This window comes from Octodon degus, unplaced genomic scaffold, assembly GCF_000260255.1.
Source record: "Octodon degus isolate 3935 unplaced genomic scaffold, OctDeg1.0 scaffold00098, whole genome shotgun sequence".
Taxonomy (NCBI): Eukaryota; Metazoa; Chordata; class Mammalia; order Rodentia; family Octodontidae; genus Octodon; species Octodon degus.
The window spans coordinates 8703809-8718796 of NW_004524674.1; the positions used below are offsets into that span (position 1 = coordinate 8703809).

General features: G+C 54.5%; 1 protein-coding gene across 7 annotated transcripts in view; it reads left to right on the forward strand.

The window, feature by feature from the left end:
* The window catches only part of Akna (AT-hook transcription factor), a 52516-nt gene that overhangs the window by 9555 nt on the left and 27973 nt on the right, over positions 1–14988 (forward strand). For all 7 annotated transcript variants that reach the window (XM_023723401.1, XM_023723400.1, XM_023723395.1 and 4 more), the window contains 3 exons: positions 4564–4923; positions 8089–9251; positions 11280–11354. In XM_023723401.1, the coding sequence (XP_023579169.1) occupies positions 4671–4923; positions 8089–9251; positions 11280–11354 (1491 nt within the window). In that variant the 5' untranslated portion in view covers positions 4564–4670. The remainder of the gene's footprint in view (positions 1–4563; positions 4924–8088; positions 9252–11279; positions 11355–14988) is intronic.

Here is a 14988-nt window from a genome sequence, read left to right on the forward strand (position 1 = left end):
CTGCCTTTGTCCCGCAGGTGAGGAGCCCAGCCTTAGCTCCCCCGGGAGCTCCCTCCATGGCAGACCCCTGCTTTGCGCATGCTGTTCCCTCTGCCTGGAGCACCCTTCCTCGCTCTTCTCCCCCAAACCCACTTCGCTTCTCAGACCCTGCCTAAGCTGCCTTCTGTGTTGTGCCCCTCCCTGCCATGTGGGTTTCAGAAAGCTTTTTGTTCTTCTATTGCTTGTGTCTTGAATAATCGGAAGAAATCCTCAGGCTCTTCAGAATGTTAATTCGCACCACCCCTCGTGTCTCTCGGGTCCCTGGAAATGTGACCTCAGGTTGAAAGAGGGGCTTGGTCAATGAAGAACCTCAGTGTTCACACAGCACAGGCCGTGCCTTCCACCTGCCCCAGCAGGACCAAAGCCCCAGCAGCAGCAAGGGCAGCAAGGAGACTCTGCACTTAGGGCTTCTTGAGGCAGTGTCAGCCCAGCCACACCCCTGTGGAGCAGCGCACCAGGGCAGAGACCTTGTCTGTCCCAGCTTCATCCCAAGCTGAGGTTGCCATGTGGCTGGCGCTGTGTTTGTTGACCGACTGGCCGACTAGCTGGCCCTGAGCTCCGTGGTGCTGTGGGCTGGGCCTGAATGGGAGACGAAGGGCTTGGCCTGGAAAGGCTCGCAGATTCAGGGCCCTGGGACGCGACCGCCTGGCAGGCTGCATCCAGTGACCTCCGCCACAGACGAGCAGCACCCCTGGTTACAGTGAGATCTCTGCGACTTCTGAGTCATCTCAGAAGACAGGATGTTCCCCTTTGTGCTCACAGAGGCCTCTGTGATTGGGCAGGCTGCTCTGTGGCAGGGCTAGAAAAAGCCCTTTTAAAAGTCAGAAAACCACATGCCCCCCTGCACCCCTGGGCCCCTTCCGCAGTGGCGTTTCACACAGAGAAGCAGAGGCTGCACCTTTAACCCTAGCACCTCCAACAGCTGCTGCAGCGCCAAGCCAAGGCAAGGTCCCTGAGCTGCTCAGGGCAGCTCTGCCCAAAGCCCTGGTTAAAGTGCAGGTTCCGGTGCCAGGCTCACTGCAGGCAGCCCCAGGCATCTGCCTGCCTGGAGGAGTCTCAGCACGCTCACGCTGAGGATCTTGCCAAGCCAGGGTTCCTAGCAGGGGGACCTGCAGAGGGTGTAGGGAGTGAGAACCAGAACATCTACTTAGAAAACTTCCAGCGTAGCTCTTAAAGTACATTTGCAATTTATTTTTCTACACTGGGGATTGCGCGCAGGGCTTTGCTCATGCTAGGCAACCACTCTATCGCTGAGTTACATTCCCAGCCCGTTTCATCTTATTTGAGACATTCTATAAATTGGGTTGGGTTTCACAGGCCAGGGAGACAGCTCAGTAGAATGAGTGCTTGCCTGGCAAGTGCAGGGTCCTGAGTTCAATCCCCAGTACCACACACACACACATACAAAAGTGGGTTGGGTTTCAAATTAAGATTCTACTGCCTCAGCCTCCCAGGTTGCTGTAATTACAGGCATGTACCACTCATTGTACCTGGCTTGGAAATATTCTTTCTAACATATATAACATATTAGTATAGATACATACAGCTATCAAAAATATGCACATGTATGTATGCATGCATGTGAGCCAACATATTTTTACCAGTGGATTGTATGATTAAAAAAAACAAAAAACTAGGAGCATGCCCAGGCCAGGACCGATGCTGGCAGATCTCGCCCTGGCACTGACCCAGCAGGTGGTCGTGGCCAAGTCATGCTCCCTGTTGAGCCTCAGGTTGCCATATGAAGGCAGACTGAGAAGAGGTCTAGCCAGGGTGGCCAAGTGGGGGTACGTACCCAGGGGGCTTTATACGGTAGGGTTAACACTCAGGCGATGTAGAGGGATCCCACACTCTGCTTTGCTGGGCAGAGAGGAGGACAGGATGGAAGGCAGGAGACAGGGGAGAGGCCTGGAGCCCTGTGTGTGGAGCTGGGGTGCAGCCAGAGGGGAGAGTTAGTGCTGTCCTTCACCGGCCCCTGGGAAGCTGGCCTTTCCCTGGGGAACTTGGTGTACAGAAATAGTTGCCTGCTGACTTTTCTCAACTGAGCAGATCAAGGCTGCTGACCAGGATCCAAGAGCTCACGAGGCGGAAGGACAAACACAGACTGTCTGTCTGCAGAGGCCTTGGTTGTTCCCTCTTGGCTCTGGCTGTGGACAGAGAGGCTGACTTCCGCCCTGCCTGCCTGGTCCCCGTGTGTCCCCCGCCCCTGCTCTCTCTGGGCCTCAGTTTCCCACCTGCGGGAGAGGCCTCTGTGTGAGCCCCCACAAGGATGAGCTGTGTGTGCATCTTCGAATCCTCCACGGCCAGGAACTTTTGGGCTGTGCTGTGCCCGTGGCCTCGTCGGCTGTGTTTCCCAACCTGGCCCAGAGCGTGGCACAGAGAAGGTGCTGGGAAAGTGTCGGGAGCAGGAGGGGCAGAGGCAAAGGGAGATGAGAGGGCAGAGAGGAGAAGGTAGGAGAGCGATCGCCAAGGAGCCCCTCTCGGGCAGTGTTCCCTGCCTCCCTGTCCCTCCTAGTGCATCCCTGCAGCCAGGTGTGCTTCCTGGTGTGCTTTCCTCTCCCACAGAAGAAACTTCTAAGCTACACCTGGGATCGTGCACTGGGTCTGAACAGGGCTGGGGCAGCCAGCCTGGGTCTGCCCTCTGCAGTCCTGCACACCCTGACGTCATCATCACCCACCCCTGGCCACTCATACAGCCCTCCAGAAACCACTGCACTGTCAGGAAAGCACCTGGCAGGTATGGCCCCTCCTGCCCCTGCCTTTGCACTTGCTGGTTCCTTCTCAGCTATTGGTCTTTATTGGATCAAAGTCACAGAGCATAAATTTAACCACTTATAAGGGACCCATTCCTGACATTTGGTACATAGCGCTGGATGACCACCCCTTCTGTCCATTCTAAGACAGCCGCAGCCCCCCAAAGGAAACCCATGCCCATTGCAGTTACAGACCACCCTTCTCCCCCCAGCCGGTGGCAGACTCCCTTCTGCCTTCTGTCCTTGACTTGCCTAGCGTGGGCACGGCCTACGCGTGGAATCCTAAACTGGGTGGTTTTCTGTATCTGGCTTCTGTCATTTAACGTGATGTGCCCAGCTTCACCTCCTTGTGGTGTGGCCAGGGGCTTCTTTTTTTTGTTTCCCCCTTTCATTCCTTTTTATGGCCAACATTGCACAGCATGGAGACAGCAGGGCATGTTTACCCATTCATCTCTCGATGGATGCTTGGGCTCTTTCTTCCTTGCTGCTGTGGATGCGTGTGGGCCTGTATGTGTTTGAGCACTTGTGTTCAATTATTTGGGGAACTAAAATGATCCTTTTACCACCCCTTCACTGTCCTCCCGAATTCTTACCTGAGCGAGGATAGGCAAGGTTCCCAGGGACAGGGGCTTGTCGGCCGCCTCCTTCCCAACCCTCCTTGACCTGTGTTGGCTGGGCCTGGGCCTCCCCACATTTCCTCACCTGGACTCGTAGTCACTGGGTATCCTACCATGCCTTCCCCGGCTGTCAGTTCTCCTATGAGCTGGGCCTGTGCCCTGTACCCAGCACCCATGCACACAGCTGACCACACAGTGACATCAAACACTTGCTAGTCAACATGCCAGTCATTGGACACCTTATCCCTTGTCCTAGGCACTTTTAATATAGGGGAATGAAACTCCCAACCTGAAAGGTACCTGGGGCAAGTTCATGTTCTCAAAAACTGAAGAATGAATTTTAAGAACAAACAGAGATTAAGAGCACCATATATTTACTGGGGGAAAGAAAGCTTCTTCCAAGAGAGGGACAGAAAGGGACCCAAATGGGTTGCCAAGGAACCTGCTTTTCTAGAGATTTCTACAGAGCAAAACCACTTGGTGAGGCAGGTCCAAGGAGGGGGAAAATGGGAACACACAGGATGGGCATAGGATGGGACAAAACTATGGTGAATCAATAAGATTGTAAGCGTAATTGCTCAGGTAAAATTGATTAAATCAGAATCAAATGGAGAAGCCAGTCATGCAGCAAGTGGACATGAATACAGAATGGGCTGTTCCTGTAAGAGGTTCGGTTAGTAACTCTTCATGGCTTTTTCAAGGTGATTGATACCTATTTAGAATATCAATCCCTGATATCCATTTCTAGGGAGGACATTTGTTCAGTGTAGGTGGCTGCATTTGTTTAATCTTTTGTCTTGAGATCTGGCCCACAGAGGAGGTGCCTGTTTCTCCCACAGTTGCAAGGTATTTTGTCTTCCACATTGGTTCCTTTGAGGGCCCAGCCTTGTCTGACTGCCTCTAATATTTCTATCTAACTCAGCTGGCTGCAATAGTTTCATAGAACACTGGTCAGGGAGAGGCATGGTCATCTCAGTTTTACTGATAAAGGGAACAAGGGCCATGTGATGGCGATGGTCAGCAGTGGGCAGGGTGGAGCGGGCAGCTGAACCAGGACCATTGGCTTCCTGAGGCATTGCCGCTAACTTCTCGCTCTGAATGAAGGAGGCACCCCTAGGATTAATGCTGTCTGTCTGCTACCATGTCCCCTTCAGGTCACAGGCAGAATGGCTGACGCTGAGAGGAGCCGCGGGTGACTCTGGGGTGCCCAGCAGCAGCTCATTCTCCTGGAGATGAAGTGGCCCAGGTGAATGCCAGGCCCATGGCCAGCTCAGGGACAGAGGTGCACTGGGCCGGGCCGGGCCTGGGGAAGGGATCCCAGCGGCGACGCTGGGCCTGGGCCGAGGAGGAGAAGAGTGCCGATGGGAGTAGCGCTCATGGCTGGGGCGGTGAGCGGCCCTTCCGGGATGCTGCCAGCCCAGAACTCCTGGAGGACTTCCGCCTGGCCCAGCAGCATGCACCACCCCTGCAGTGGGGCCCAGACCCGCAGGAGCTGGGGGCATCTTCAGGAGAAGGTGAGCCTAACTCCCCCTCCCGTGCACTGGTGTCCTGTCCCCCAAGCACCTCACCTTCCAGCAGGGCAAGGGGACTTGGGGAAGCTTCCATTTCAGAATTAATTTCTACTAAGTCTATAACTTAAAATTCTAAAAGCTCTCAAATGCATAAATAATGCTGTTCAGTTCAAAAACCTAGAAAATACAAGCAAAAGAGATACAATGTAAGAACGCCTTAATATTCTATTCCAATAACGACTCTTCTCTATAGATAAAGTTGCAAATGCAATAGGAATAGGAACAGCGCTCCACACACTTCATGGCCACATGCTCTTTTGTTAACTTAGTAGACGGGAATGCTTTCCCGGGTCTCCAAATACTCTCCTGCAGGTCCTGCCTAACCTGCTGCATCCATCAACTCAGGGCCAGCCCACCACTGCTAGGAATGAAGATGGGTCGCTTCTAGTTTTTGCTCGGCTAATGCAGAGATGGATGTCACTGGTGCATTTTTACACACTTGATTTGGTAGTAACTTTGATCATTTGAATTGTTTTGTTCAGAAATTATAACCCATTTTAAAGATTTACTTTTTGAATTCCCATTTGGCAATGGAGACTGTCAGCATTCCGTGCTTTCTACAGTGACTGGGCTCTGTGCATGGATGGCTTAGACCACCACCCAGCTCTTCTTGGAAAAGCCTCTCTCCTCCCAGAATCTTGGCTCTCCCCTCCCCAGAAAAGGGGAGTAGTGACTGCACTGAGAAAAGTAAGAGCTTGATGGTGGGCGCTGTTGCTTTTAGATTATGAAGGAAACATCCCTGTTTCCAGACCTCGTGACTCAGCAGACCTGTGGAGATGGTATGGAGGCCACTAGGCTGGCAGTGATCGGCTTGTCACACACCTAATGTCCTTAAAGCAGGGCTTGCCCCAGTGGTCCCTTTGGTAGCATTTCTGAGCTCTCCGCCAGAGAATAGGGGCTGAGACACACTGGGGGACAGGGCGGAGGTGTCTCTGTCTGTGGTTACACTGTGCCCCCTGCTATGAAGTAACAGCTGCTCCCTGTCTTAGGCCCTTACTGGAAGTCCCACTCAGGGCTGGGCATGGCCATGCCTTCTTGCCCTCCCTCTGTACTACCCTGTCCAGGTAGGAGTTTGAGTAAGGCTGCCAGAGGCAGCAACTTGCTCATGGCCCAAGGCGAGGGGAGCTGGGGTGAATCAGAGGCTCTCTGGCAATTCACCCCACCATGATACTCCCATGGTAGAGACAGACTCACCTACAGGGCCACGGCTGGGTCCTAGGTCCAGGACTGCTGAACCACAGTGTGATCTTCCACAAGTTATTTAATATATCTGGGATTCAGGTATGCACTATCAACAAGTACATTGCAGAAGGAGATTTTCAGTCATGAAGGGTTGTAGAGGTGTCCAGGACAGGGGAAAGACCATGGCAGAGCAGTGGGCAACAGAAGGATTAGGACAAGTCTACATCTGATGTTACTCATCACATGTGTCCCATGAAACTTGGCATTTTTCTCAGAGGCCAATACAGGATCTAGTACAGAGTAGTTACAATAGGTGTGGCTGAATGTGAGAGGGACAGATGGACAGATGAGTGAGTGGGCAGGTAATGGATGGGAAGTGGATCAGAAGATAGTTGGGCAGATGGATGGATGGATGGATAAGTGGATGGGTAGATGGATGGATGGATGGATGAATGGACAGATGGGTAGGTGGATGGATGGATGGATGGATGGATGGATGGATGGATGGATGGATAAGTGGATGGGTAGGTGGATGGATGAATGGACGGATGGGAGGGTGGGTGGGTGGGTGGGTGGGTGGATGGATGGATGGATGGATGGATGGATGATGTGTGGATGGGTGGGTGGATGGATGGATGGATGGGTGGATGGATGGATGGATGGATGGGTAGATAGGTGGATGGATGGATGGATGGATGGATGGATAAGTGGATGGGTAGATGGATGGATGAATGGATGGATGGGAGGGTGGGTGGTTGGGTGGATGGATGGATGGATGGATGGATGATGTGTGGATGGGTGGGTGGATGGATGGATGGATGGGTAGATGGATGAATGGATGGATGGATGGGTGGATGGGTGGATAGGTGGATGGATGGATGGGTAGATGGAAGCTTGCATAGATGGATGGTTGGTGAACACTGCTTGAGCATCCACTGCGTAACAATTGTAACTCCCCATTTCTTGGGAGTTTATAGTCCTTCCTCCCTTCCTCCCTGCTTTCCTTCTTTCTGTAACATTGAGCACTTACTCTGAAAATGCTATAGTGAACCAAACCAATGGAGGTCCTCACCCTCCTGGAGCTTGTCATGGTGTAGACAAACATTAATGAAATAATCTACTGGACTGCTGCCATGGTGACAAGTGCTACAAAGTCAAGGTCTCCAGTCTCAGCAGACCTATATAAGGGAGAATGTGATTTAGTTAGGCAGCTCCAAGACCTTGCTGAGGTCAAGGTTAAGCTGTCGGATGAAGGACAGGGTTCATTGGGTGCAGTTGCTGGCAGAGGGAGGAGCCTGTGTACAGTGCTTGTGGTGGGAGGGAAGGTATGCACATGACCAGTGGGCTGGGGGAGAGACTGAGGGACCACAGGAAGAGACTGAATTATGGAGCTCATGGATCAGAGTAGCAGGGATGGTAGGACCATAGGAAAGGCTGGGCTTCTGACCTGGGACCAGCAGGAAGGTATTGGTGAGTTTCCAGATGAGGATGATAAGATGGTTAGGTGGCTACTGCAGTGGTCCAGGCACAAGGAGACAGTGGCTCGAGCATAGATGGGTGGAGGGCCTCAGACCAATGAGATAGTTTGAAAGCTCTGTCAGCAGGAAATGTGATGATGCCAGGTGACAAATTGTATTCGGGGGCCTGAGGGAGTAAGAGGAACAAGATGCTTCCCATGCTTGCATCTTGCAAAATGGCATTGCCATTTGCTGAGACAGGAGACACTAGGGTAGACGGGACTGGAGGTTTGAGTTTGGAGGCCCTTTGAGACCACGGAAAAGATATCACCTGAGTGGTTGACTGTCCAAGGGCTTCTCATGCTTCTTGCCATTGTCATGTGAGGAGGAAATGAAAGTCAAAGAGTTGAGGGGATTTTGGGTAACGATGCACAGTGAGTCCAGACCCAGTGCATGATCTGTCTTCCAGAGACTGAAGCAGAGGGTGTGGACAGCCCAGAAGACGTGGACAGCCCAGAAGATGTGGACAGCCCTGAAGACGTGGACAGCCCAGAAGATGTGGACAGCCCAGAAGATGTGGACAGCCCTGAAGATGTGGACAGCCCAGAAGGTTCTCCTCTGCCTCTCAGCTCGCCCCTCTGGCAAGACCATCAATCGGACGTGACCAAAAAAGAGCCACATATGGCCCCCACAAATCCCAAGGTTGAAGAAACCCAAAAAAGCTCCCTAATGTTGGGGTTGGAGGTTGACCCCAACACAAAGGACCATGGAAGCACCAGCCCCCTGGATGTAGGGTGGGGTCAGGCCAGAGGCTGGTTGGCCTCTAACATAGCTGCCAATGGAAACAAGCCTGCTGAACATTCTGAGGTCAACCCATCTGTGGAACTCAACTTGGCCAGGTCCTGGAGCAGTGGGACTGTGAGCCTGAGCCACCCTAGTGACAGCCTTGATTCTACCTGGGAAGGAGAGACTGATGTCCCTCCTGCCACTACCCTGGCAGAAATCCTGCCACAGTACCCAAGCCCTCACCTCCTACACCCAGATGACAGAATCAGAGATGGTGTTGCCCAGGAGACACCCTCAGAATTCCAGGGCAACTCAGCTCCGCCAGCCCGGAGTCCCCAGCACGATGCAGGTAGATGGAGGACAGAGTCTACCAACCTGCCTAGCTCACAGCTCGAGGACCAAACCTGGAAGCGGACAAAGACAACACCTAAGCCACTGCCCTCCCGGTTCTCTGGCTCCAGCAGCCCTCTGAATCCTCGGCCTAGGCCGGCCCCGAAAGATAGATTGCAGCCCAGGCGGGGGACTACTCTGGCTGGTCGCTCTTCTTCTGATGCCCCCAAGTATGGCCGGGGGCAGCTGAACTACCCACTCCCTGATTTCTCCAAGGTGGGGCCCCGGGTGAGGTTCCCCAAAGATGAGTGCTACCAACCCCCCAAGTCCAAGAGCCACAGCAGACAGCCTCAGGGCCCTGTTGGACCCCTGGTCTTCAAGTCACCGGCTGAGATTGTTCGAGAGGTCCTGCTGAGTAATGGAGAAGTGTCCCTGGCCAAGGACACACCCATGACCCGGGTGCCCCAGGAGTTCCAGACACCTGAGCAAGCCACAGAGCTGGTCCATCAGCTCCAGGTGAGCGGGACTCCTGTCTTTGGGTGTGTTGCCCTAGGACAGAGCCAGGCAAGGGTGGGAGGCCCAGGGACTAGGCCGGGCCAGGAGCCCCCATCTGGTGGACGGAGGGAGGGTCTTTGGGAGCCAGGAGATAAACCCAATAATTTAGCTCAAGTTTAGACAATGCTCTGTTTCCAACTTCTGTTAAAAAATTCAAACATATTTAGGATGGCAAGTAGTGTACTGATGGCCCACGCCTGCTCCAGGCCTTGCCCTCCTCCATGCTGTGCAGCCCCTGGCAGCTGCTTTCCCATCTGCCTGAACTCACTCTCCAGGGCCCCCACTGGATTATTTTGCAGGCCTATCTGAGGCAGTCCATGATTTTATATTTTAGTGTGTCTAGTGAGGACCTTATCTCAGACATAGCCACCCCAACATCATCACCTCTGAGGCTGTGCCTGTCTACTGTACTATCAAGTCCCACAGATATCACAGGGGCCCTTGAGGAGGCCCAGACCCTGCGGGGCTGCTGGTGCATGGCCCCTGATGCTCATCGGCACATCCAGGCCTCACTGAGGTGAAGAGATAGCAGTGTTCTGCCATCACTCCTCCTGCCTTCCCTGCTACTGGCCTTGCCAGGAGTAGAACCTTTCCTCATCCCCTCAGGTCTTGTTCATGCAGGAAGGGCAGGAGAGATGCCTGTTCTGGCTGTTTAATTACACATCTCTGCATTGCGGAGTGAGTTCGCTGACCTCCTTGAAAGGTAGCCGGTGCCATTTGTGTTTGCTCTTTCCCTGGAATGACTTGTTTTAATGAAACGCTGGGTTTGTTTAAGGCTAGTGATTCTGAGTAGATGAACCTGATCCAGGGAACCTCCAAGTGACACAAGGAGAAAAACTGATCTCGGGGTGGGTGACCTCAAAATGATGTAAGGGAAAAATGATCTCCCAACCTAAAAAGTACCTGGGACGAGTTCGAGTTCTCTAAAACTGAAGAATGAATTTGAGGAACAAATGGAGGTTATAAGCCGAATAGATTTATTACGGGGGAAAGAAAGCTCCTGTCTGAGAGAGGGACAGGAGGGGGGCCTGAGTGGGTTGTCCCTGGGAAGCTGTCTCTTCCAGGGACTTTTATAGAGGAAAACCATGCGGTAAGGCAGGTCTAAGGTGGTAAAGAATATGGAAACTCACTTAGGTAGGCATGAGGTGGGATAAAACTATGGTCAACCAATGGGATTACAAGCACCATTGCTCAGGTAAAATTGATTAAATCCAGGACCAAATGGGGAAGGGAGTCACGTAGCAAGTGGGCATGAATATAAAACAGGACTTTATCAGGTAGCCATCCAGTAGTAGTCGGATTAATGATTCTTCTGGCTCCCTCAGGGTGATGATCAATCTCGGATGCCAATCTTTAGGGAGGTCGGCATTCGTTTGATCTTTGGTTTTTAGGTCTGGCCCACAGCGGGAGCAGTTGTAAGGTATCTTGTCTTCTGTGTTACCTCCTTTGAGGGCCTGGCCCTGTCTAACTGTCTTTAATATTTCTGTCTAACTCAGCTGCCTGCCACAAACCTACTGAGGGGGCCCCCTCACCTGTGACTCCCTCAGCAATTAGAAAATACTTGTTTGTTTGTTTGTTTGTTTGTTTGTTTTTCTCCCCTTTGGCTTTTTGAGACAGGGTCTTACCATGCAGTTCTGCTGGCCTTGAACTCACTATGTAGCCCAGGCTGGCTTTGGACTTATGGTGATCTTCCTGCCTTAGCCTCCTGAATACAGGGATTACAGGCATGCGCCTCTATGCCTGGTCATGAAAAATATTTTTACAATCACATGCCACAAAAGCAGTGGGAATGGGGTACAGTGAGAGGGGCAGATGTGAGAGACTTCCTGCAAGGACCACAGAGGACTTGCCCAGCAGCCGGAGGCTCTGCTCCAGAATGCCTGCTGAGAAACTCTCACTCTGAAGAAGCCAGAAGCTGCTGGCTGGGCGGCTCGTGGTGAGGGGCACACTGCGAGCCTGGCACGATCACCTTGCTCTGTGTTCCCACAGGAGGACTACCACAAGCTCCTCACCAAGTATGCTGAGGCTGAGAACACCATCGACCAGCTGCGCCTCGGGGCCAAGGTACTGGGCTGGGCTGGGCGTCCCCGAAGGTGGCTTTCTTCCGTAGTCCTAGGGAGAGGCCACCACCTTCTGCATGTGTGGAGGCCCAGTGCTCCCTCCCCACGGGCCTTTCTGTGATGTGTGCTCAGCTCCTGGTGCCACTTCCAGGTTGTCCCTCTCCTCCATAGCCTCTCCCCACAGGTGTGACAGGAGGGGTGGGTGGTTCATCTCAGGACCACCCAGCCATTATGGGAGGTGGCTTAGAAGGCTGCTCTTGGGACCTTCCTCCTTCTGGGTGAGGCAGGAAGGGGAACCTGTTGGGCCCCTGCAGCTTCCTGCTTCCCCCATCCTCCCCTCTCCCTCTGGTGGCTGTGGAGGAGGGGTGGTGGCTGAGGGTTGCCTTCCTGCTCCCAGACCCTGCCACCTCCTAGGCAAGCCCACCTTCCAAGGACCACTCTCCGGGTCTAGAGGCTCCTCCCTGGAGTGTTGCTGGGGCAGCCATGGTGAGAACATGGAAGGAGTCCTGTGCTGGTACCCTCCTGCCTCAGCCCCCCAGAGTGCTGGGACTCCAGGCCTGCACTGCTGTGGGGAGGCCTGTTCTAGGACCAAGACTGCTCCTCTGTCCTCACACCTGCCTCCTACTGGGCACATCTGTGAGAAGAGCTTCCACAGACCTGTAGGCTCCCCAGATGACAGAGGAGAAAGGAGCTGGCATCAGACACAAACCCTTCAACAACCCTGTCTTACAGATTGAGAAACGGACCCAGCTGGGGCTAGAACTGCTGAAGGGTGGGGGGCGAGGGCTGCAGCATCTCCAGTCTCTACCTTCTCTCCTCCCTCTTCAATTAAGGAGCAGGGAAGGAAGGCACTGGCTTGGCCCACCGCAGAAGTCACTGGTGCAAAGCCCTGTTGATGCTCTTTGTGTACCAGCACGGGCCACATGGCCACCTGGGGAGACAGGACCTCCTCTCCTGCAGCTTCCCAGCCTGAGGACTCCCCATGGGCTCTGGGGGCCTGGCTGGTACCCAGAGCCCAACTTACTTGTGAGGGGTTCCAAGGAGGGAGAGGGTGGAAATGACTCCATAGAGCCAGCTCCCTTGCTTCCCCAGTGAAAGAACAAAGGGACGCACAGCTGCACACAGGACCGTGCTCTGCCAGCCCCATCTCACAGCCACCCCAAGGAGCAGAGGACAGGGCCCAGTGAGGAAAGGTCAGGCTGCAGCTCACAGGGCCCCGTGGAGCCCAGAGTCCTTGCTCTGGAGGCCCTGCCCTCTGCCCTGAATGCTCAGGGGACCCCAGAAGGCAGCTTCTGTGGGAGCCCCTTCACAAGATACCCCTAAGCTGAACAGCAGATGTAACATTGCAGAGACCTATAGAGCCCCTTTGCCCTGCTTGGTACCCCCGGAGGCTGCCCCACCCCCAAGAGGTTGGGAGAACAGGGCTTGGTGGGGACCACAGGAAGGAGATATGGCCAAGCAGATCAGAAGCACCGGGCTAGGCCACTGTCATCTCCTGGGGTCCCCTGCACCTACAGAGCTGAGGCTGAGTCAGGTGGGGTTTGCTGCATACCCAAACCCATGTGCCTACTGACTGCCAAGCGGGCGCTCCTCCCCCAGCCTAGCCATGCACTGTCTGGGGCACTGGTGTAGGGACAAGGCTGGTTACAGAGAGCAGAGTGGCAGGCAAGCTGACTGCTGTCTGAAGTGACTTACAGCTAGGCACAGAGGCCTCAGGAGACTTGCCCAGGGTCACTCAGCACGTGGGAACCCAACTGGAGCAAGGCCTAACATGGTGGCCGCAGAGCCCTCTCCTCACGCCTTGCTGCAAGAGCCAGACAGTGGCCAGGGCCCTGCCTAGGAACATGGTGGACTCAGGGTGGGGGCCCAGCGCTGGACCAGGGAGCCCTTAGGGGGTGGGAGACCCTGGGCAGGAACCCAGTCAGGGGTTGCTGGTGGGCTCTGGGCTCCATGCAGGCCACTGGGCAGTTTAGGGTGAAGTCACTATATTCACTACCCTGCCCCTGTCTCCCCTCCCCCTTGTCTTCATCTGAGCTGCAGGGGGCTGTGGAAGGACCCAGGTGACCGAGACTGGGGCTGGGGGACCACAAGGCCAACTTTCCCCGAGTGTGTTCTGGCCGCCTCACTGCATTCCCCCCAGGGTCTAGAAGCCCTGGTGGGCTGGAGGAGGCTTCCGTGGTGCTGAGTTGAGGATCCGCCCCTCCTCGCCCCTCTTCCCCTCCTGCCCCATTCATAATGCCCATTAGCATTTTAAAGGCTGAGAGAAGCCCATCTGTGCCGAGAATACTCATTTGTTTAACCCAGTGTTGCCTGCTCCAGACCTCCAATGGAGCTGAGCTGGAGCTGCAGGGACCCCCTGCCCCGGCATGGCTCCAGCTCTGTGGGGAGAGGGTCCAGCCGAGCAGTTCAGCAGCTGCCCCTCTATTACCCATTGTGGCTCTCTGCATCTGCCCAGGCCTAGGGCCTCTGCTTCAAGCTCCTATTTGATCCTAAAACAGAGGGAGGGGCCTCTGCCCTCCGGGGCCCATCCCTGCTTACTGCCTGTTTCACTGCAGTCCAGGTGGGGCCTGGGGCAGACAAGGTGGGGCCTGGGGCAGAGAGAGGGGGGCCTCCCCTGGGATTTGGGTCACCTTGGGCCCCTCAGGGTACTGACAGGCAGCCTCCCAGAGGCAGTCTGAGCAGATGGCCAAAGGGATTATTAAAATCCAGCTTTGTTCTACTTGGTGAGGCTCAGTAGCAGGAGGAGGAGCATGGCCAAATCACAGCTGGAGTAGATTTTTCCCCACAGCTGGGTCCTGAAGAGCAGCCTAGCCAGGAGAGGCTGCTTGCTGGGCACCTGGGAGTCCTTGGGGCAGCCCAGCCTTTGCTGCCTGGTCCTGCCCTTGGGGCTGCAGGGAGTGGACAGCATAGCCTCCCTGAAGTCATCCTGAGGCGCCAAATCACCCCTGGAGTGTGGCTTTTCTGTGCAGCTGCCCCATGGTGTCCATAGAAATGATAATCACTATGATGGTGGTGATGCAGCTGAGGGTGAGGGTGAGGGTGATGATGGTGGAGTGGATGGTGGTGATGGTGATACAGTGACTCAGATGGTGATGGCAGTGACAGTGAGTGTGAAGACAGTGGCTGCTATTTACTGAGCTCTTACATCATGACCACTCTGAGCTGCTCCAGGACTTGGGTGTGTGCTGCTAGAGCCGAGATGGCAAGGCAGGCCCTGACTGCAGCCCCACCACTAAGCCAAACCCGGTAAACTCCCTAAAGAGCCAGGCAGGGCCTTTACTGCGGCATGGCGCCTCTGGTCTCTTTCACGTCTCCTCAGCTCTGCTGCTTTAGAGCAAAAGCCGCCATGGACAGCACCTGGACAGGCAGGAGCTGAGGAGTCCTATGACACCCCGCGTACAAGTGCAGAGCACGGTTCTAGCCTCTGCTCTCAGACCATGCAGCCCTCCAGGGGGACGTGGGCTCCTGCAGCCCTCCAGGCTGCCTGCCCCGCACAGACTGCACTGGCGCAAAGCTGCTGCTCATGCTGTCCCATCCAGCCGCAAGAAGGGCCTCATCTGCTCGCTTGCAGGAGCTCCATTCGGGCAGCTATTTACTGCTGCTGATTATCGTATAATAATTCTTTTTTTTTTTTTTTT